We start from the raw sequence: 17,925 nt of genomic DNA on the forward strand, positions 1-17,925 counted from the left end.
CCTTGGGCAAGATACTGAAGATATGAATGTGTGTGAATGTTAGTTTCCGTTTGAGCACTTAGGCTCAGTGTATGAATGTGTGTGACTGTAGATGTAGTGTAAAAAGCGCTTTGAGTGGTCGAAAAGACTAGAAAGGCGCTATACAAATACGGAGCATTTGCATTCAGCACTTAAGTTATCATGCACATTAACACAAATAAAGTTTACACATGATTAGATGCAATGTATAATGTATGTAATAATGATGCGAACACTTTTCAACTCTTATTTTAATATTATTTTTTATTTACATAGAAGCAATATCCCTGATTGGCTGACTATATTTGTGGATCGTAGTAACACTCTCCGTGGTAAACAAGTGTCAAAATTGTTTGTAGACAACTACGAAGCGATTCGCAAATGCAAAACAATTTACAAATCGAATATGACCCTCACACGCAGACAAATCGAATTCTGTTTTTTTATGTAGCTTTCAAGTCACTGATTTCTATTTATGGATCATTGAGATTTTGTAGATTTTGAATCTGTTTGAGGATCATGTTTTGTTTACAAATTGTGATATATATTTGTGACTCAGTCTGTACATTTACAATGATAATGACATTGATTTACCCCTTACATAACCATCTGAATGATGCCAAAGTGACTATACATGGTTGCATTTTTATGCATTTCAGGTTTGGTTTGGTAGAAGACCATAAAGATGCCCTGAGGCTTTATACAGTCCAGATCCCCCATAAACGAGATAGAAAACCTCCTCCTTGCTACCTCACCAAGTGGGACGGCAAGAGCTTCCTGCCTATGCTGACGGCTCCCTGTGGCACTGAGGTCATCTCCAGTCTGGCTGTCAGGTAACTGATTGGTTGATATTATAACATGTTAAGCAGGGATGCTGAGAGACTTGCCTTAGACACGAGGAGGGTAGGGTTCGTCAGGACTGCCTGGTGGCCCAGGATTAGGTTCTCAGAGTCTCATTACTTCTCATGTGAACTGTTGGCTTTGCTTCTTTGCTTAACAGCTGGTCCACTGTACTCCCTGTCTAGCAATTTCTGAAACAGAAACAGAAAGGCTGTTTGTGTCTTCAGACTACACTTTCTCATTTAGTAGCTAGTATTGTAGTGGATTGCCTGTATGTTTGGGGTGCCAGCTGGAGCCTTGTCCTACAATGTTAATGGGTGCTCTTATTCAGGACAATCCCCCACATTGATACATGAGTCAGTGCTCAAAATCTGGTTGTGAACCCACTCATTTGTAATAACCCAAACACTGCATGCACACAAACAAAATAAAACAAAATAGTATCTCTGCAAGCCAAAGCAAAGCAAAACTCTCAGACGCTGTCGGAGTTACCTCATGACCACGGTCCTGATGGCAACCGGATTAAAGTGACAGAGCAAGGTTTTCCTTTTCCCAAAGCTGTTATCTGTGCAAATAGTGGTCGTAGCTGGCTCTGAGACTGGGAGCTCGGAGCACCTGGGGAGTGTTGGTGTTTACACCTCCATTCAAGAACTAGAGGAGGTCAGGCCAGGGATGGTGGGAATCCAGCAGGGAATGATGGCAGGTAGTGGGCAACGAAACCCTGCAAAGCAGCTTCCCAGTGAACCTGGCCTGAACAGGACCACACACAGCCTCACAAACCCACAGGAAATATAGAACCGAGGGGATTTATAGTTTCCTGATGGTAAGATCATTTTAGGTTTTGCTAAACTGCTAACTGGATCTGCCTGTAGCTATAGTTAGTTAGCTCGGTTAGCTGTGCACCTAGCGGACCGCTAGGTTTGGTGACCCGGGGTGCCAAGAGCCAAACCCAGCAGGAAAACCACTTCAGCGCTGTATTCCATTGGCAAATTGGCCTCTGTCGGTCTCGGAGGCTGTGTTCAGTGCCGGTCTGGCAGCTTTCTTAGCTCACTGGGAGCTGCAACCAGTCCACACAGAGGCTGCATGACGGGGTGGGGTGGGCATAATGCACATTCAGCACTATTGGCTACTGTAAACGCCAGTCAGTATTTGCAACAAGTCCCTCCGTAAGCAGAAGAAGACCATGGGATCTATCAGGTATATAACTATACCTGATAGGCCTTCAACTAGTTTTGCGGGGATGCTCTGCCATGTGAATTCCCTCCTGTTGATGTCCTATATAGTAAACAGTAATAGATTCTGGTCCGCGTCGCGTACAAAAAGTTCAAGACAATTAAACTTCGGCGGTGGACATATTCGTGACGCGACCACTTCACCTCATTCTAACAAGGACACTTGCTACAGAACATAGCCTGTTTATGCTGCTCCCTGATAAAAGAAAAATGTTTCTGCTCATACCTGTTCCAGAAAATCATGTGATTAATCGTAATTAAAAATTTTAATCGTTGCCTAGCACTAAAAAAATTATAGTAAAATCTATAAAATGTTACAATAATTTATAGATCTGAGAGGTTGTTGGGAAGCACAAGTGAAACACTTAAAGCAATTCAGTATTACTTCTATACTGATGGGAGACTACTTCTTAACTAATATTTAAAAGCTTGGCATCTCAGCTCCTGGACCACACCTCACTTATCAACCACTGAACATTATTAGATATTAGATAGACAGTGTTAACACAGGCATAAATGGCAATCCTGTACCAGAGATGGTCAATCTACCATCATCCTGTAGTGGGACAACCGTGTGGATTTGTGCATTTTATATTAAATAAATTTGGAGCTACTCCAAATTCCTCTTTTCCTCTCCCAGAGCGGAGCAGGGGGGTTAAAGAACAACTTCAACAGACTGTTAAAGAGACCCCAACGGAAGAGGGGTGTAAAGTTGCTTTCTTTAAGTGCTATGCCTGAGCAGCCTGATCATAAAACTGGCACCTTTTTGATCTACGAAGCTGATAACGCGGTGCCTGACTGTTAAACTGACAAAAGGGAAATTAACCAGAGATTACAAACAGCCTATCGGAAAGGCAGGAAATCCTAAACTGCCCCCCCCCCACACACACACACACACACACACACACACACACACACACACATGTAACCGTGCAACCGTAACCGTGCAACTGACCTTGCTCTGTGTTTCATTACCCCATCAAAGCGATACTCCTTGTCTAACTCTAAGTGTGACATAACCCAGGACATCCGAACTTTAAATAACCAAAGACTGCAGTCTCCAAAGACTCAAAGCATTTAATTAAGTGTAATTAAATCTTTTAGTTACTTGATTACGTTTGCCTTTATTTGAGCAGTTATGTTACCATGTTGTTGCTATCTGTTGTTGATATTAGTGCTGAAAAGAATCTAAATAAGTTAGAGAGAAGTATCAAATACATTCCATCAAACTCATTTTTGACAGCTATTTCCGGTCCCGCCCCCACACCGGATGTCTGTATGTAACTGATAAGAGGGGGTGCATCCTGTCCCGCCCCAACCGGAAATATGTCTGTATGTAACTGATAAGAGGGGGTTCATCCTGTCCCACCCCAGCCGGAAATATGTCTGATATAAGAGGGTTGCGTACATCCTTCCATTGTGTGTGTTTTTCATTGATTTAAAGACTTTATTAAGTAATACAACTTGAATGAATAAACTAGGAGGTGTTTGTGACAATAAATTTATCATTAAAAAAGTATAGCAGTGAGTTATAAGTAAAAGGAGGAATCTCCGGGGCCAGCAAAGGATCAGTAGGAGGTTTCTTTGGAATCAAGTCAGTCTTTATTATTAAACAAGTGAAGAATAAATTGAAATAATGACAGCAAAGCAGTAAAATGGTATAACGGTGAGTAAAAATTAAGCAGCATTATAAATTACCTTCAACAGCATGCAGCAAAATAAGAGTGAGTTCCAAAATTAAACTTTGTAAAATCTTTGCTAAAGCTTTGTGTGACAAACTTACCATCATTAAAGAACTAAAGAATAAGATGAAATAATTACAGTAAAATAGTATAACAGTGAGTTAAAATTAAACAGCATTTTTTAATTACCTTCAAAATCTTTGCTAAAGCTTTGTGTGACAAACTTACCATCAGTAAACAAGTGAAGAATAAATTGAAATAATGACAGTAAAGCAGTAAAATGGTATAACGGTGAGTATAAAATTAAACAGCATTACAAATTACCTTCAACAGCATGCAGCAAAATAAGAGAGTGTTCCAAATTACTTTGCTATTGCTTTGTCTTACAAACTTGCCATCATTATCACTCCAAAGCTGTAGCCTAGTCTTAAACTTGTGAGTCTTAAAACTTTAATCCTTCTAGAGTCTGTGTCTCCTCTTCTCTGTCCTCTCTCATTCTGGTGTAGCATAGGCTGTGGGGTGAATTGAGGAATGTGCTCCACCCCCTCCCACCCCGCACCTCCCTCTGTTTTCTCAACGAGTCGTGTTGGGGAGTCGTGGAACACCTCCCTCTGTTTTCTCAATGAGGCGTGTTGTGTGTTTAGCTGCCATCCTCATGGAAATCTTGTAGACCAGTTATTAACTTTGGTTATCTATAACCCAGACTCCGGATGTTAAAAACACGGTCTGGTTTTAGCAGACAGAGTTCGTGAGTTCGTTTTCGAAACAGGAAGCTATTTTTATCAGCCGGAGCCAAGAGTTTAAATAATAATCTGGTTGTACCAGAAGTAAGGGCCCCCAACCCCTCACCAGTTATTTCCCATATGCTGTCACATACAAAATAAGAGGGTGGGTAGAGTTACCGTGAGCCAATGATAAGAGACTAGGAGGGGTTACCATAGGCCAATGATGGGGTCTGTGAAAATAAAAGGAGTCCATTTAGTCATTCAGAAACATATAACGAAACTATTCCAAAACAACCTAAACATGAGCAAGAGAGCAGTCAATTCGAAGATGATCAGCCAGACACCTGTAACGAGTTATCAAAACTCAACCCCAGGAGGAGCCCCGAAGAAACGAGTGTTGTACTTGAGTCGGATCCAGACGCCGCCACCCGATACACTTCATGAGGAATGGAATTTAGATTCAGGACGTGTCTGGGGGTATGCATTCAATTATGATGTAAACGAACTTTGTTTTTACCAGTTGGAGAAAGGTGAAACATTTGGACCCCTCACAGCAAAAGCAACGCTCACATCAACGGACTGGGCTGTGCTGACTCTGTTGGTTTTAAACAATCTGAAAGCCGCGACGTCCGAGGAAGCTGCTACAAAAGACAAGGAGACTCAAACAACTGTGAGAATCAAGCAGGAAGTTCCACCCGTGTTTGTTCCTAAAAAAATTGTTTCCTGTAGTGTTTGGGAGACAAAAAGCTCAGCTTCTGGTAGATGGTTCTACCGTGCAAGCCATCAGAAGAGTGAAGGAGATGAAGCCTTGGATGAATTTGTCTTGCAGTATTTCAATACTGAATGTGGCGTGTTTCAGACTTCATTAAGGATACCTGTCGAGGATTGGATGGAAATGATGTTTGAAAAAGCAGAAAAGCTAAAAGATCTCTTCAAAAAAAGTCAGACCTCCTGGGAGATTCTGCAAATGAAAAAGACTCTAACGTTCACAGAAGACTCCTCCTCCAACAACGCCCCCTAAGCCTGCCCCTAAGAAAACACAATTTAAAGGAGGACTAAATCTGAAATACCATGTCTTCGAGCCAGCAGACTCATAGAAAAAGCAACTCTCTACCTCTTCTACCACATCCAGGGCCAGAGGAGACAGCTACCCCTTCTACAACACATCTGGTGATGACCCATTTTAGCATGAGCAATGCCTACTTGGTGGTGTACGGATCGAGAGCATGAGAGCCTCGATACTAATTCTGCATCAGCAGCAGCAACACAGCAGGCGCAGGGCACCACTTCTAGTCCCTCTGCTTCACCACCACCACTAGCAGGGCTGCCAGGGACCCCTTTCATGCTAGACACGGACTCTGGTTGCATCTCCCCTCTTTCACCACCTCCATCACCCTTCTGGCCTTCTTCTCCTTCTTCAACATCGTCGGTTCCGAGCGCCTCACCACCAGACTCTCCCGAAAGAACAGATGAGCCTGACGGGGTGCTCTCCGCCGTGTTTGTGAACACAGTGAAAACTGTGGTGCTTCGACTGCTGAAGAAAGTTCTATTTAGATATAGAAGTTCTATTTGTAACGGTTGTATAACGGACCACCCGAGCCAGATGCAACACGAGTGTCTGTTTGACATGCCTGACTACTTCCTCAGGCGGCATTATGATGAGGTGTTAAAGCGGCTCTGGACGGATCGTTTCATTGCTACCATTCAACGGGTGCTTCATGCGCGAAACATCCAAGTGTCTGTATACAGGGTCCATGGTGCTACCGAGGCCTTTCTTCACAACCTCAAAATGACACGACGCATCGGTGAGAAAATTGACAAATTGTACGACATGTTGATCGGAGAAGATGAGGCCAAGATCAAGGAGATGAATGAAGTTGCGGACTTTTGGAAGGGAAAAATTAATTGATAATGGGTGATTATTGTAGAAAATATGTTACATATTGTTGATTTTGTGAGTTATTGTGTAAAAAAAAAATTTAAAAATAAATAAAAATTACCTTGACTGAAGTGATAAGATTGCATAATAATATTTACCATATTGTAGGAGGGAGTGTATTGAAATTAACATTGACTGTGTTGAGAGGATGATGTTTGTGAAAACTAATAATAATAAAAAATCATAAAGACTCTTGTATCCCGTTGTTGTTTTCAAATACCCTCAAAGAGAGCAGCAGGAAACATGTCTGAAAAACGAATTATGAAAAAAGTGTATTATAATCCATCACATCCGGCTAGTTTTGGCGGAGTAGACAGACTCCATAGAGCGTTACAGGATGAAATGGGAAAAAAAGTAAATGTAGAATGCGTCAAAGATTTTTTATCTGAGCAGGATTCATATACTTTGCATAAACCTGCCAGGATACATTTTGTAAGAAATAGAGTTTTTGTACCACGACCCCTAAATCAGTTTCAGGCGGATCTTTGCGATATGCAGGCTTTGGCTGAACACAATGATGGCTTTAATTATTTATTAACAGTAATTGATGTTTTTTCCAAACGGGCATATGCTAGACCCTTGAAGAAAAAAACAGGGGTGGAGGTCTCTAAGGCATTTGAGTCTATTTTAAAAGACAGCCGGAACCCTGAAAAGTTACAAACGGATGCGGGTAAAGAATTCTTTAACAAGACTTTTGAAAGATTAATGACAAAACAAGGTATTAATCATTTTGCAACGGCCAGTGACTTAAAAGCGTCAGTGGTTGAAAGGTTTAACCGTACGCTAAAAACGCGAATGTGGAGGTTTTTTACAGCTACAAACACCCGTAGATACTTGGATGTCTTACAGAAATTGCTTGAAAGCTATAATAATAGCTATCATAAAAGTATAAAAATGACGCCTATGCAGGTCACGTCAGAAAATACCTCTCAAGTGTTTGAAAACCTGTACGGTACATTTCCTATTAGGCGCAAAAATGATTTAAAGATGAAATTTAATGTAGGGGATTTGGTAAGAATATCAAAACTGAGAGGAGTGTTTGATAAAAAATATCAACAGAGTTATACAGATGAACTTTTTACAGTGACAGAATGCATTCCTCGTCAACCCCCCGTTTATAAACTGAATGATTATGACGGAGAGCCTATACAGGGTACATTCTATGAAGCGGAATTGCAGAAAGTTTTGATTTCTAAGGACAAAGCATTTCCGGTTGCAGAAATCTTAGAGGAACGTAGTATCAGGGGGAGAAAAGAAATGCTGGTGCGCTGGAAAAACTGGCCTGAGAAGTTTAACAGCTGGGTCAAAGCAAGAGACCTAAAAAATATATAAAAAAACAGATACATTTGATTTGTAGTCATTACAACATGGATCAAGCCTCCGGAGAGGGGTTTTACGTGACTTTACCTTCCAACGCCAGTCTCGAAGTATTTAAAAATAATACGAGCTCTAGCTACCATGTAGATTTAGCACAGCATCTTAATTTAGAGGGACGGTGGCAAGTGGCCTTGACAGAGATTTCATATCCGCATACCTGGTTTAACATATCTAATGGGGATGCCTACTTTGATTGGAGGAATAAACCCTCAGAAGGAGAGTCAGACAGTGAGGTCCACCGTCAGAGGTTTAGGGGAGGATATTATCACAACATAGAGCAGCTCAGGCTCGAGCTGCATGCATTTCTTAGAAAAATTGGCTCCGATATTTATTTTCTCTTTAGTACCATTCAAAAGAGATTTGAATTTCAGGCAGGGGGGCAATTTCACCTCCGTTTTTATCCTCCTGTTGCTTACATGTTGGGGTTTGAACCGGGGAAATGGTTACAGTTCAATCAGAGGATGGCACCCTACCCAGCAGATATAAAAGCTGGTATGTCCCATCTATATGTCTACAGTGATCTGGTTCGACATCAGCTGGTTGGCGATACATACGCTCCGCTCTTGAGAACGATCGATATACAAGGAACATACGGGGACGTCATCACACAATATTTTAATCCCCCCTGCTACCTTCCAGTGATCAAGAATCACATTGAAAACATTCACATAGAGATTAAAACGGATCAAAATACAGCGGTGAAGTTTACTTTTGGAAAGACTATTGTGAAACTCCATTTTAGACCTTCAAAAAACTTTGCATCTTCTGTGACAAAATGATACATCATACCCGCGATCCTCACCGTTTTGTGAGCTATTATGAAAATCAAGTAGGGGGTGCTCTCCCTGGTTTTAGCGGGGCTCCCGTGATGTACGGGAGAGGCATAGGGTCTATATTCTCAAAATTATTTCGTTTTGTTGCACCGCTGATGAAAAGAGGTTTTGCCATTGCTAAGCCTCATCTTAAATCAGCCGCTAAAAACATAGCCTCAGAGGTGATAACCCACGCCGTTGGTAAATTAGGTGATCGCTCGGCCCAAGGTGTTCAAGAAGGGTCAGGCAGCATGATGGTGTTGGCTCGAAGAGCAAGGAAGAGACCGCCAGGGCGGCGTGTAAAAGCAGGGCATATAAAAAGAAAAAGATCAGTTGAAAAAAGTAAGACCAAGAGGAAGCACACTAGCAGAAGGGCCTCTGATATATTTTAGAAAAGATTGCTCTTTTACATCACAAATCGGCCGAATGCACTATGGGAGAATTGGATTTATTTTCAGCTCCTATGACACAGCTCTCTATCGATGAAAAGATTTACACAGAAGTCATGCCTCTGTCAGCCATTACTGATGGAGGTCCCGTTGAATTCTTTATCCCCGGTGACGGGGAAAAATATTTGGATTTGAACGACACCCTGTTACACCTGCGTTTGAAAATTACGAATGCGGATGGATCAGACCTGGCTGATGATGCCTCTGTGGGTCTCATCAATTATCCCCTAAATACAATCTTCAGCCAATGCGACGTTATTTTGGGAGATAGACTGATTTCACAGTCCAGCGCTACGCACCCCTACAGAGCAATGATCGAAACCCTGCTCAACTATTCTGAAGATACTCTAAAAAGCCAGTTCACCGCCGGATTATTTTACAAAGACACAGCGGGGTCTATGGACTCAGTGGTGATAGATGATGGGCCAAACAAAGGATTAGTACAGAGAGCTCAATTCAGTGAAGAATCGAAGGAGGTACACCTGTTGGGCCCTCTTCATAGTGACATTTTTTTCAGCGAGAGGCTTCTCCTGAACTCTGTGGATTTAAGAATTAAGCTAACCAGGGCTAGCGATGCCTTTTCTCTCATGGCTGGGGCAGCCAGTACTTACAGATTAAAAATACTGGGGGCTTCTCTGTTTGTTAAGAAAGTCACTGTAGCCCCAGCAGTGCGAATAGGTCATGCATCGGCCTTAATGAGGGGCAACGCCCTCTACCCCTTATCCCGTGTGAATGTCAAAACCTATTCTATACCCGCGAATTCACGGATATGCAACCAAGAAAATCTCTTCCTAGGAACGTTACCTAAATATCTAGTTATTGCCATGGTAAACCACGAAGCCTTCACAGGAAAGAGAGACCTGTCACCTTTCAATTTTATACACAATGATGTAGAATACATGGCATTGTGTCAGGACGGGAGACAAGTCCCAGCCAAAGCTTTCCAGCCTCAATTTAACCACGGGTTGTCTGTCCGAGAATTTTATAATATGTTTACCGCCACAGGGAGACATCTAAAAGATTTACCTCTGAGCATCAACCGGGAAGAATTTCAGCAAGGTTACTCTTTGTTTGTTTTCAACCTCAATGCCAGTGAAGACAGCGACGCTTTGTCAACCATTTCCAACGGGAGTTTAAGACTTGAAATGAGATTCCGAGTGCCCTTACCTCATACCACAACTCTCATTGTTTACGCGTGTTACGAATCTATTCTAGAAATAAATTCAAAACGACAAGTGTTGGTGGACTATTACTAAAGCAATATGAACAACCATGAATTGGAAAGAATATTGCGACATTTACTTGGAGATTCCTTTTGTGGCGTGTGGGCTTCGGATCAGTTACCTTTACTGAGACAGTCCTTTAGACTACCAGCTTACATGATAGTTAACACCCACCCTGCACACGAGCCTGGGGAGCACTGGCTGGCGCTCACTCTTGAGGAAGGTCAGAAAGCTAGCTTTTTTGATTCTTTTGGATTCTCACCAGAGTTTTCACATTACCCTAAAAGTATCTTGGAATTTTTAAAAAAACGCTGTGAAACCATTTCATATCATACACATCAGTTTCAGCATACACTGTCTACCACATGTGGTCAGCATTGTGTGTTCTATTTGTGTCATCGAGCCTGCGGTCTATCTTTTGAGAATGTGCTGTCTTTGTATCATGATGATTTTACAAGAAATGATTCTATGGTATCCAATTTTGTGAAAAAATATCAACGTTGTATGAGGCAACAAAGAGCCGCATCTTTTCACCACACAGTTTGTTCTTTACAAATGTTCAAAGACTGTTATAAGTTATAAATAAAGATGAATCTTGAGACAAATAACTTTAGCTTGAATTGTTTTTATTATGGGTTAAAATTAAGCCATCGTGGAGCAAGGGGGGTGAGTTTCTTTCTTTTTTCTCTTCTTGAGGGTGGCGAGGCGTCCACCTCTTCCCACTGGGGGGTTAAAGATGCTCGTCTGTGTTTTCTTCCCTTCTTAAATAGTAAGGGCTGTGTCTCATCATCCTCTCCATCCCTGCGAGGGGCACGGGGTGTCTGCTTTTTCCTTCTTCCCCTCTTTATCGGCAGGGACATCACCTCCTCCTCATCTTCCCGGGGTCCTACCGTTTGAAGTTGCCTATATTGCTCTCGAGCTTGAGGGTTGCTCATCATTTATAAAGGGATGTTGAGTTCTGACAAAGTATTCAAAAAACCTGTCCATCCCTTAGGAGGCTGGGATTTTTTAAGGGAGACGGTCAGACTTTTAAACAAGTCAAGCAGGTGTGAACCTTTCACAACATCTCCGTTATACACAAACTCTCCCCTGGGAGTCCACCCACCTCGGCTCTTGGTTAATTTCTTTATGATGTACTGTGCATTGTTACGATAGCGAGCCGGCAAGTTTTGTACAACCTCCCTTGCTGTTTCATCCAGTTTCTTGTCTTCTTCTTCTTCTTCTTCTCCTCCTTCTACGCGCTGCTTCAGTGCCTCAGAATCTTTAGCTACTGTCAGAGTAATGTGGCGTTCTTCCTTCTCTCCTTGTTTGACCAGAGCTAGGTATCTTTGCAGCAGGGCATTGTATTTCTTAATTTTTTCATAAGCGTTCATACCATCCTCGTTTAGTATTGCCCTCATTTTTTCATCCAAATCATTTTCTACCGTATGTCTCATTATTTCAGCGTTGGATGCAGATGGTACAGAATGATTCAGCCGGTTTAGTTGCTGAGGCGTCACCAAAAACATTTTCTGACTCATGATTTATCTATTAATTAGCCCTCCCAAAATGACAGGAAGGATTGTTGAAAGAAGAGGTAACAGAAAGCCTCCAGACTGTTTTGTCAGAGCCTTATGTTTGGTTTTAAGACTTGTTTTTTTATTAGCCAGCAACCTTATAATTTTCTTTTGTTTTTTGAGTTTGTTATATTGAGCTGAGGTCATAGGAATGTTTCCTTTTAAAAGATTCAAAGAGAGTTCACACAAAGACTGAAGAAAGTCCGATGAGCAATTGTTGAGAAATATCTTTACGCTTTTGAGGCGTGGCGTGACATAAAGCCCTCAGTAAAGGCGCATTCCTTTTTAAACGTGCTGACATGTTGGATCAGGACTTTGATTTGGGAAGATAGACAACGGGCCACTGGTGGGGTAGTACTCCTGATCTTAGTCTGTAAGTTTCTCGGCAACTAGGTGTGAGGTCCAAGATTAAATACCCGTGAGGATCTTTGGTAGCATCTTCAAAACTTTCTAAGAAAAAGGCTTTTCGTCCAGGAAATATTTGTTGAGCTAATATACTCATCTGTAATCTATCTCGAGGGTTTTTAAACAAAACCAAATAGTTACTATTTAAACTAATTGTCCTACTGTGCTTTCCACGGTGAAATACATTTTGAGTCAACATGATGACACTCATTTTTTTGTGGTGCCTGTACTGTGTGAAAATTTTCACAACTTCAGGGTGATCAGAGGCCTGGAAAATGACATCATCCAAAATTATAAGATGATCTTGATCAGGTGGGAATAGAATTTCATCGTCAAAAGAATCAGGCAATCCTTCAACAAATTTGATCTTTTTATTCTTCTGCTGCAGTTCAGTGTACATCGGTTGATAAGAAGTAAAAATCCAAACAATATTACTAGGCATGTTGTCGATGACATGATTACAGGATTCCAACACAGACTTTACAAAATAAGTTTTACCGGACCCGCTTGGCCCCACAATTTGACAGGAGAAAGGTGTTCTTAGTCTAGGGTCAAACTCAATTTCATTGGATGAAAACATTTTTTATTTTTTTTTCTTCAATAGCCAAAAGGCAGGGTTTGACCTTGGCTCAGTAACCGTCTCTTGTCATACACCACTCTAAACTTTTTCTGGAATGATGAGTTTCTAAGGAAAAACCCCCTTTTATCTCGTACAATATTGTGCTGAGGTGTTTCAATTACACCCCCATCATCAGAGTCTAGCACATAATTCTCCACCAACTGTTTGACACTGTTATAGTTAACTTGTTCACAACAATCATGCGTTTGAGTGATACCCTTTACACGAAGTACTACTTTGTTGTTACGAGTCTGGTACGCATAACTTTTAGGACCCGCGGCCGCGAATTCTTTTATGCTATCACCATCTAACTCATCAGTCAAATCTCCCATGTAATTACCCAGGTCAAGCCGTCTCTCCCCCTCTTTTGTGACATAGATAATACTGTCTGTATCATAATACAAGACCCTCTCCTGCAGCTGCTCCAAATAACTGTACAACTTTAGACGCCCATAAGCTGTGGTGAAAGCAGCTATAAAGACGTTGTCTACCTTGTTTGGAGGGGCAATACATTGCTCATGTAGTGAACAACGGTGTGGATTTGTGCATTTTATATTGAATGAATGTGGAGCTACCCTAAATTCCTTTCTCCTCCCCAGAGAAGATGGGGAGGGGTCAAAGTTGCTTTCTCTAAGTGCTAAAACTGGCACCATTTTGATTCCGAAGCTGATAACGCGGGGCCTGACTGTTAAACTGACAAAGGGACACGAGCCAGCCATTGGCATCTCCCTGAACAGCCTATCAAAACTTACCCCACCACACACGTTTCCGTGGAAACTGAACTTGGATGACAAAGGACTGCATTCTCCAAAAGACTCAAAGCATCTAATTAAATTTAATTAAATCTTTAGTTACCTGAATACGTTTGCCTCTATTTGAGTAGTTATGTTAACTGTTGTTGCTATCGGTTGTTGATATTAGTGCTGAAAAGAAGTTACTTGTGCAATGTTTTTATTTTCAGCAAGACACTCCTTCATCTAATGTAATCAATGCTTGTTCATAATACTTTCTTACAAAATCCCTTTAGAAATGATGACAAAGAAATGTTTTACTATACTCTTAATCGCCAGCTTGAATTTAAGGATGAATCAACAATATTCCCCGGTTCCTAAGGAGAGACGATCTTTGATTTAATCCAAGCTTTCCTCATGTAACCTGAGCTCCCCCAAGTGGACGACATAAGTATTACATGCCCTCGTCGGAAATGCGGTTAAATGTGTAAAAATACTGACCAAAATGTGACAATTTACCAAATGCTTAGAACAGTACAACCGTTCAACCATTGAGGTTCGATTGTGGAAAATATTTGATTATAATACGTGCAAATAGATTTCTTTTCTTTAGACATTAAGTTTAGAAAGGCAGTTCCTGGGGAAACCTGAGACGCCCCCTGGGGAACCACGCCCCAGACAACAAAAGAGCGACACGCGACCTGCTCGCCAGTCTCTAGACTCTTCTCTCAAGACTCTTAGACTCTTCCCTCTCTCGCTCTTCCACTCTGCCCTCTGGATGCTTCGGCACGCGCGTAGCGTGCCTCGCCAGGCCACACGCCCAGACTCGGCCAGCGAAACAAACAGGCCTTTGTTCGCCTGAAGCTACACACCTGAAGTGCCGAGACATCGATCTGCCTTCAGTTTGTTTTATTTTCTTTATTTCTTTTGTTTGTTAAAGTTATGAGTCCGTTAAGTTACACTGGACTAATTCAGGAACGACCAAGTTCCATTTTAAGCCTTTTTCGTCGAGCCAACTTCACCGAGGTCAGACCAAGCCACGTGGTCTCGCCAGCTGCAACCAAGGAAACCTGCAAACAGCCGAATTGCCAGACGGAGGAGGCTTTTCAATCAGACACGGAGAACCCCGGACAATCCCTAGCAAAAAGCCAGGATCGGCAGCTAGCGTGGGACCCGTGCAACAGGCCAAAAGCAGGCTGTCGACAAGCAGTAAGACTTAACACACGTTCTGTGATCAGATGTCCATTTTAACTCCTAAAATCATAGCATTAGTTTACTTTCATTAGCTCTTCTATGCCGTATGAGTCGAATGCTTCCCACAATCGAACCTCCAGGCTCATTGTTCAGCAAATGTCTATGTTCCCTGTATCCAACCGTCTTTTTATCACCTTAGAGAATAAATTCACTGTAATATAATCAAGAGCTGTGTGTGTTGCCTATTTATAGTTCCTGCCAAGAGAATTGACCCTTTAGATATGAGACTGACTGACTGATTTAAGATAATTGAGCGATTATTAACTAACTGATCACTAGTAATAATTGTATAATTATTCAAAACTACCTAGAGGTCCGGAGACTCTAGGATTATAACAACTCCGGTGGTGCCCTTTACGAGGAAATTCTGATTTTATGAATAATAATTCATAATTGGGTATCAATTCTCATAAATTTATTAAAATACATAACTAATAAATTTAGGTCCACTACATAATGGAGCCTTCCGTGTGAGGCCTTGTGACATACTATAATAATAGACTATACACACAGCCCTGATGCAGAGAAGTTATTGAGAAAAGTTATTGAGGAAAATTTTTCCCTCCAAAATTTTGCCACTGAAATAATTATCGCCCAGTAAGTCGCTCCCTAGAAACTCTCCTGTCTTCCCTCTTAACTTAACGTTAGTGATGAAAGTGTGTGTGAGTTTTGACCATGTTTTTTGTTGTGAAATGAAATGCTTTGTGCAACTTGTTTGGCCGCCGGGCCATTGTTCTCTGTTGTTCAGTACAGAGCTGTAGTGAGCTGAGCTATGAGGACCGAGCTAATGTTAAACTGAATGCATTCCTGTAACGTTACCATATGAGAAATCTGAGCTAAAGCTACATACAATCTCCGCTGACGAGCGGATGAAATGCCCTTTTGGTTGAGAGAAACTTAACCGATATTGATAATTTTAAGGCCTAATAAGAGGCAGACAGATTACAGTTGCGCTGTGCCAATGTGATTTGTTTGCGGCTATAAATAACAGTCTGACGCGCTGAGCCGTGGATTGTTATGTTATATGCAAAACTCCGGTATCCTGTTGAAATTAGCTACTTCAACAAATACAGCTGCCCGGCAGTGGAGTCACAGGCGTGAAGACGCCGAGTTTAGCCTGTAGCGTTGTACCTACCGAGCTAAGTTAACGCTAAATCGAAGCTTGAAAGCAAGCTGAGTCATTGAAACAAAGGAGCGAGTCCTTCCCCCATTTTGAGCGGGACTGTGTCCGTCAGTGTTCTGATTTACTGCCGTTGCTGCAACAACGGTTTGCTAACTGCGTTAGCCTGAAGCTAACAGCTGTTGGGTCCGAGGACCAGAGAGGAAGCCGCTTCTTCTTCTACATTGAGAAATAGGCCGCGCCCGAGGCGGAGCCACAGCTCCCCTACTGGCTGGCGGAATAAATTGCATGCTCTGCATTAAATCGACTTCAGCGTCATCAGTGACAGAGATGAGCGTTTGAATCGAGTGAATTAAACCAGACTTTGGTGATAGATCTTGTTAACTTGAGACACATAAACCATTGTGTCGACTCTCAGATTAAATTAATAAGGAGTGTTACTCCTTAAGTGTAGGATAGAGCACAGGCTCTCCTTTTTCCTTGAATAACCTTTAAAGATCTATTGGGTGTTTGCTTGTAACAAGGTACTGAGCCAATTTCTTACCCTAACCTAGGATTACACTGAGTAGTTCTATTAATTTTGATGCAATCTTTTATTCAAAGATTCGCTTTTCTAATTTTGATCCAGCTGTATTTGAATAAAAAGCTTTATTCTCATTACTGCTGCAATATCCCTGATTTTGACTTTGTCATTTTGAAGCCTATTCTGTAGTGCTATTTTTGATCCTTGCAGGAAATAAGATAAATGCAGAATAACATCTTGATTTGAATTTTGTTAACCCTTTGTTGTTTGGACTGACTGGAATTCTGAAACCTACATTAAGCTTGATAAGTTGAATTGATAGCTTTCCAACTAAGCTTTCTTTAATCCTTGTTCATTATAAATGTAACTTGGACTCCGACTTTTATAGCAATTGGAATTTTGATAACTTGATAATTACCAAAGGGTAATTAAGACTTTCAGTTTAATCAGCTTTGATTTTTTTTTTTTTTTCCCAATCCACTTTAATCAGCCTGGGATTTTTTGTTAATGTAACTTTGAACTTTGAGTTTATTCTCATTGCCTTTGAACTTTGATTTTAGAAATTTAATTTTAATCTCAAAATTTTAATTTTCCCGATTTTGAACTCTGATTCTAAAATTTAATTTTTCTCAAACAATTTTTCCAACTTTGAGCTTTGATTGTCAAGCTAGTTGTAACATGAACTTTGATTTGATCTATAGCATTTAACTTTAATCCCAAGTGTGATTTAATTTCATTTTCCTATTTTTGCCTTCACCCTAAATTTGAATTTTCAGTTTGGGCATTTAAGTCTGACTTGAAAGTCAGCTTTCTCCAACCTGACATTCCCTTTTTCTCAACTAGTAAACACACTAGCTGAAACTCTGTTTAACTGACTGGCTCAGGTCTGCTGTACCAGCTAACACCTGTAGTCCACTTCTGATTTTGTTAAAGCAAATTGTATAACTGAGTCCATAGATTTGATTTTGATCCTTCTTTTCTTCAGATTCCAGCCTTCCAAATTAACTTAAAGGAACATCAACAGCTCCAGGAAGCTATAGAAGCAACACCCATTTATTTTTGTATTTGTAGGTATATCCTCTGAGTTGACACACTTGTTTGTTGTCTGATTTGGACTCACACCAAAGTCCTTAACCAAACCACTTGAGTACCTGCCTTTGAACATGGCAGACCCACGCTTAGTGGCAGCCAGTGGGGGCGACCCACTGGAACACTTTGACTCCATCTTGGCCCACATGACCGAGACCATGGTACCTGGCTACTCAAGCCAAATACAGGGCACCGATGCGGTGAACCTTGAAACAGTTTTTGCAGAGCTGCTAACAACTGCTCTAGCCACTTCCTCAAAGGACAAAGCCTTGTCCCAGATGCTAGGAAAACTAGCTATTGTAATGTCTGCTCAGTCTAAGCACACGCACCA

General features: G+C 41.3%; 1 protein-coding gene across 1 annotated transcript in view; it reads left to right on the plus strand.

The window, feature by feature from the left end:
- Positions 1–677: 677 nt before the first annotated feature.
- Positions 678–17,925, plus strand: part of LOC119896884 (prolactin regulatory element-binding protein-like) — a gene marked incomplete at its 5' end in the record, with an annotated part of 36,403 nt that continues 19,155 nt past the window's right edge. Inside the window, 1 exon segment of the mRNA XM_038710296.1 lies at positions 678–851. Coding sequence (XP_038566224.1) covers positions 678–851 — 174 coding nt within the window.

Source organism: Micropterus salmoides, unplaced genomic scaffold (assembly GCF_014851395.1).
Source record: "Micropterus salmoides isolate LMB-PRFRI ecotype aquatic unplaced genomic scaffold, ASM1485139v1 Ms_hic_scaffold_11, whole genome shotgun sequence".
Lineage (NCBI taxonomy): Eukaryota > Metazoa > Chordata > Actinopteri > Centrarchiformes > Centrarchidae > Micropterus > Micropterus salmoides.